The sequence below is a fragment of the Habropoda laboriosa genome, unplaced genomic scaffold, assembly GCF_001263275.1.
Source record: "Habropoda laboriosa isolate 0110345459 unplaced genomic scaffold, ASM126327v1 scaffold28, whole genome shotgun sequence".
Classification (NCBI taxonomy): domain Eukaryota; kingdom Metazoa; phylum Arthropoda; class Insecta; order Hymenoptera; family Apidae; genus Habropoda; species Habropoda laboriosa.
In genome coordinates, this window is record NW_017100174.1 from 752,394 (window position 1) to 758,064 (window position 5,671).

The 5,671-nt window shown below is 34.3% G+C and overlaps 2 protein-coding genes across 2 annotated transcripts in view; one reads left to right on the forward strand and one right to left on the reverse strand.

Moving 5' to 3' along the window:
* Nucleotides 1–360: 360 nt before the first annotated feature.
* On the forward strand, nt 361–1,423 carry LOC108578769 (male-enhanced antigen 1). Its single transcript, XM_017942158.1, has 4 exons — nt 361–628; nt 796–989; nt 1,064–1,135; nt 1,208–1,423. Exons 2-4 carry the CDS (start codon nt 813–815, stop codon nt 1,421–1,423), a joined length of 465 nt encoding a protein of 154 aa, XP_017797647.1. The 5' UTR covers nt 361–628; nt 796–812.
* A 458-nt stretch (nt 1,424–1,881) lies between these two features.
* The window catches only part of LOC108578701 (sodium- and chloride-dependent GABA transporter 1-like), a 6,236-nt gene continuing 2,446 nt past the window's right edge, over nt 1,882–5,671 (reverse strand). The window contains exons 3-15 of the mRNA XM_017942079.1: nt 5,579–5,667; nt 5,232–5,451; nt 4,782–4,883; nt 3,794–3,962; nt 3,583–3,715; nt 3,377–3,511; nt 3,186–3,289; nt 2,989–3,113; nt 2,786–2,898; nt 2,594–2,725; nt 2,307–2,510; nt 2,066–2,233; nt 1,882–1,983 (exon numbers count right to left, since the gene is read on the reverse strand). Coding sequence (XP_017797568.1) covers nt 1,882–1,983; nt 2,066–2,233; nt 2,307–2,510; nt 2,594–2,725; nt 2,786–2,898; nt 2,989–3,113; nt 3,186–3,289; nt 3,377–3,511; nt 3,583–3,715; nt 3,794–3,962; nt 4,782–4,883; nt 5,232–5,451; nt 5,579–5,667 — 1,796 coding nt within the window. The remainder of the gene's footprint in view (nt 1,984–2,065; nt 2,234–2,306; nt 2,511–2,593; nt 2,726–2,785; nt 2,899–2,988; nt 3,114–3,185; nt 3,290–3,376; nt 3,512–3,582; nt 3,716–3,793; nt 3,963–4,781; nt 4,884–5,231; nt 5,452–5,578; nt 5,668–5,671) is intronic.

Sequence of the window (5,671 nt, forward strand, 5' to 3'; positions counted from 1 at the left end):
AAGGTCCACACTTCATTCTTCAATACTAAAACTTCACAAATTCATCGTAAACAATGAGTTATTAATGATTTTTCCCTAACCGACTTTACTTAGGGCCTGGAAGGTGGAACATGGCGGCCCGCGGACCAATAGAAAACGTTTTCTCTCTATCCTTCTCGTACACTAGTGTTATCTTTGTCTAATACCTCCGTTTACATTCTGTGTTCCGAGTAACGAATCGTTAGTTCGCGCTGCCAAACACGAGATGGCGCTAGTTTCACTTTTGAAAATATTCTGTCCTTGTCTACACGTATAACTTTCCTTGTCTAACACGCATCCCTATTGCTATTCATCTATCCCTATTTCTTTCGTGATGTTTCGTGATGTTTTGTGATTTTCGTGATTTTTCCTGATTTTTAGAGAATGTGGGAAGTCTGAGAAGTGATTACCGGTTAAAAGGTTTTAAATCAAGTATATTGCAAAATGTTATCGCATTTGTGTCCAGTTAAATGGTTCATACGTATGGTCTGCGCAAAGCAGTTAGTAGTACACGGGACACAAAGAACACGAAATCAGCTGTGAACTGTCAAATTTTTATATTATTATAAACGTGTTAGCCTTTACAATTTGTTTTGCTTGAAATATTGCGGTAAGAGGTTTAATTATACAGGTTTTATCATTTATTTTGCATGAGAAAGATTTATTTAATTGTACAATGATTATGACAAAATCAAAAGTGAGGTTAGAAATTTTTATTTGCGAATAGAACCGCAATGCGCTGATTTAAAATACAAATAGAAACTTTTATGGATACAGAAAGAAAGTTATGCAAAATGTCTCCTGACCCTACTCAAGAACCTATTGAAGAAGAATTAAATGTTCCAAACCTGCCACTTGATGCTAGAGGAACAAATGAGTCAGATAGTGAAGATGATGATGTAGGAATGGCAGGATATGTACCCTTATCTCAAATTCCTGCAGACAGTGATCCCATGTTGTATGAAGATGAGGTACATTTCTTACTTGAAAATGTTTTACTAATATATGGTGAAAATTTACACTATAAAATTTCTTATTACTTTAGGATGATGAATGGATATCTAATGCAGGTGAACCTAGTCAAGCATTTCCAACTCCATCGTTAGATTCACAGCAGGTATGCATTTTTCTGTATTGAAAACAGTGTTATTGTACTTATTTATTTAATGATATATTATATTTTCTATAGGATTGTATGTCAGAAACAATAGAAGTTTGGTCATCTTCCTATAATCAATCAAACATTGATATGGATGCAGATAAAATAAATCAAGTGAAATCTATGATGGCCTCTTTTACTTTACCAACTACAGCAATTCCAGAGTGGGCAAAAGCTATATCAGAAGAGCAATGGAAGGAACAACTTATTGGGCGTATTAAAGAAATACAAAATAGGGAAAAATAAATTTAAGTATTTTAATTGATATTTTTACATAAAATTATGTATATAATTTGACATAAGTTAGACATATAATTCTTTTATTGTTTTTTAAGTTATAAATATTAACAGTTGATTGATAGAAGTAAAATTTCAAATTAAGCAAATTCAGTGTATACATTTAATTGTATACAGTAGACAAATCTGACATTATGTAAATGATGACAAATAAAATTATTTATTTTATCTTAATTATATTTTCTATCAAAGATTTTGTTATAAGTTTCATAGATGTTATCTGTTTAATGGACAGTGTTTTGTATCTTATCATTATTAATGCAGAATTTTTATTTGTTGTGATAAATGATTACATAAGTATGTGATACGATACTGTTCAAAATATGAAATCATGCTTCTCCACAGTCATACATTGCAAAGAACACACATGCATCATTGATGATTATCAAACAGAGATGTAATGACACTTATAGTTCGAGATCTGCACTGATAGCGACAGCTTTTGTCTGATTTAATTTCATTCGTAAAGTGGCAATATCATCTTCTATTCTTACTAATTTTCGGAATTTCTGGAAGATAAATTATATAAAATTGAACGTAAATTACATAATTTTGAAGTGGAAATTAAAAATCGTTTTTTAAATTATATACCTCAGAGGTAGTTCCGGATGTTGTGACCCAGCTATAAATCATATAGCCTGGAATACATAACATGGAGGAAAGGCCACAAAACCATCCTAAAACATGACTCCACCATGGGTACTCATATGTAAGATATTTTACGGGAACGAATTTGATTATGTTAAAAGTGAAAACGCCCTAAATTTAAACAATATACATACATTATTGTAGATTAGTAATTATATATCCCGTAATAAAGGTTTCATCTTACCACACAAATTGCAGGAGTAGTAAATGTCCAGCATATTTTCCACCAGCAACAAGGATAATAACCAATCATATCACGAATACCATCGTAGAAACGATTTACTCCGAATGCCCACGATACAGCGATACATTCAAAGAACATTAAAAATAGAAGGCAAAACCCGCTTACGGCATACGAATCTAAGAGTTGAAATACATACATTCCTCCCTGAAAATATTACAAAAATATACACATTTTCTCGGAGTTTATTCACGTGTAATGACAAAAATTAAATCTTATCAATGACTTACTTCGGTAACGCAAGAAAGGCCAACGAGATACGAGATAAAACATACAATTGCTATGAATATTTCTTTTCGTTTTCTGAGGAGGTGCGGCCACTCATCTACCGCGGCTGTTATGAAGCCTTCAACTGTACAAAACTATAAAACATAATAATCGATCATTTTCATTTTCGTATCGTACAAAATTTCTTAAATTACCTGACTGTCTAAGCCAATAAGAATAAGCATGAAAAAGAATAAGCAAGACCAAATTGACGATCCCGGTAATTCTAGAACTGCAGAAGGATAAACCAGGAAAGCTAATCCTGGACCTGAACGAAAAATTTACAAAAATAAAATATTAACAAAAAATAAATGCAGAAGATATTATTCTTTAATTGAACATCGAGTATCGTAATTACCGGAGGCTGCTACGTCCGCAACAGGTTTTTGTTGTTCATGAGCCATGAAACCAACCACAGAAAATATAACAATACCGCTAAGTATACTGGTACATGAATTCACTGTACACACGATAAGCGCATCTCTGAAACAAATACAAGTTTATAAATTATATATGAATTATCTATAGAAATTTTAACATGCTTAAATTACTCACTTATAAACGTTATTGTTGAATTTATTGTAACTTCCGAGTGCAACCAATGCACCTAAACCAAGTGCGTAAGAAAAAAATATTTGCGTCACCGCGTCTATCCATACCTGTGAATGATTTTTCAAACGTTCCTTAAATTATAGTTCAAAGAGTTAGAAAATTTCAAGAAACAAAAAGTATCGATACTTTAATACCTCAGGATCACTGAGTTTCGAAAGATTTGGCGTTGCATAATATTTCAAACCTTCTATAGCTCCTGGAAGTGTCAATCCTCTTACCAGCAAGACAGCTAACAACGCGTACGGAAATAACGACGTAAAATAAACAACCTACACGAAATTAACAATTAATAACAAACAACCTTTCTTCTTACATCATATTCATCTTTTTAAAAACTTACCTTTCCAGTCCATTTTACACCTTTCCAGATACAAAAGTAGCACATGACCCACACTATAGCCAGAGTACCCGCTAATTCCCATCTTATCGAGCCTACGTTTTCTATACCTTCAGAAATTTGAAGAGTACGCCTCCTGTTAAAAAGAAAACAATGCATCAAGTTTGGTTTTTAACGAGACAAAAATGTGTACAAACGTGTACAAAATACTTACTCCCAAAATTCTTTCACTGGATCCTTCAGTAAGGTGTGACTAAAATTACCAATCGGAGTAGAACATATCGTATCCTTGTCTTCCTCCCAACACAACGCTTCCAATCGTTCTGTGGGGGTGAGGCAGTAACACGTGTTCCAAGGATTACCACATGTTCTCCATGGTACATCTGCGCGCATGTTTCATTATGTAGGATGTTCGTATATACGAGAAAGTAAGAAAGAAAAAAAGAAAAGGACGAGGAAGAGAAAATTGTTTCGGTTAAAAGAGAAGGACAGTTTAATTATATCTTATTCCTAGACGATCCCGAGTCGAACTGCCGTCCGATCCGCGCGTCGCAGCCTAACCGATGCTGATGTTCGTTAAAACATACGCTCGGCGGCATGTAGCCTACAATTAATATTAAAAGAATTTCTGCTTATTGCGCGATCTTACTGATATTATTAGGTTGGCAACTAAGTTCGCGACCTTCACATTTTCTTCGACAAAATTATTCTATTAAATTTATACAAGTAATCATTTTTTGTTCAAATATTCCCCATTTGATTCCACGATCTTTCGCCATATTTCGGCCAATTTTTCAATTCCTCGACGATAGAAGTTGGTCATTCTTTGCTTCGAAATACGTGGACAGGTGCGTTTTCACGTTCTCAAATTTCGAAAAACGTTTTCCAGCCAAGTAATGCTGTAGCGACCTGAACAAGTGATAATCACTCGGAGCAGCGTCTGAGCTGTACGGTGGACGAATTAACCGTTCTCAGCCTAATTTTCTGTAGCGTTCGACGTGCAATAATCGCAGAATAATCCCTTTTCGTAAGAATTTTTTCTAATTTTCGCCTGGACACGATCAAGTTGGGACGAGTAGAATTCTGCGTCAATGGTACGATCATTTTCGACCAGCTCCCAATAAATAACACCCCTAATCCACCGCGCAAAACAGAAGGTCGCGAATTTAGTTTCCAACCTAATACGTGTGCCATTTTCATACCGATTCGTAAGGAAACCAGAAAGTAGAAAAATGCCCATGCTAGTATGATGATGTAGTATACATTCGTCCAACAGGAGAGCACACAAGTAGCGTATCCAATGCCTGTTTGTGAAAAAAATTCAAAGATTGTAAAACAGTATTTTAATTTATTCACTTTAAAGTAATTTTAATAAATTAATTTTAAAATAACACGTTCTGTTTAAACATCGCCCCTTATCCTTTCGAATTATATTCACTTACATTCTTAATATCTACATTTTTATCAGTTTTACATATTACGATTGATGCCTGCACTTATACGCACGCTTAATATTCGTTAATTACTTAAACTATGCATTTTTTATGATGTATTAAATGTGGATAATAATACAGAGAATTTGTGGGTCACACATATATGTGACGGTTGGTAGCGAACGTGTTAAATTAAATTTAAGGAAATTCCCAATGAACCTTTAAAAATCGGAGCTATCTTAAAAACGCCCAATCCACCTATAGTCATCATTTGCCCCAGTGACAACTCCATTAGGAACATTGGTATTCCGGCAAGTGCAAGAGCGATAAAATAAGGAACCATGAAAGCACCACCGCCATTTTTGTAACAGAGATAAGGAAATCGCCATAGGTTGCCTAATCCTATAGCCAATCCTACTACAGACAGAATGAACTCGATCTTGAAACAGATAAAAACAATCATACGTTAGAGATAATTAATTTTCAATCGTGATATTCTTTTTCTTTTGTTTTTGTATTTTATTAATCTTGTACATTTGTAATAATAGTATTTCGTATGATCACACCTTGCTGCTCCATGTTCCTCGATCCGGCAATCGTTTGGTCTCCTTAAAAGCGGTAGATTGCAAGCATTGAATCGCCTCGGAGCGGAACTCTTG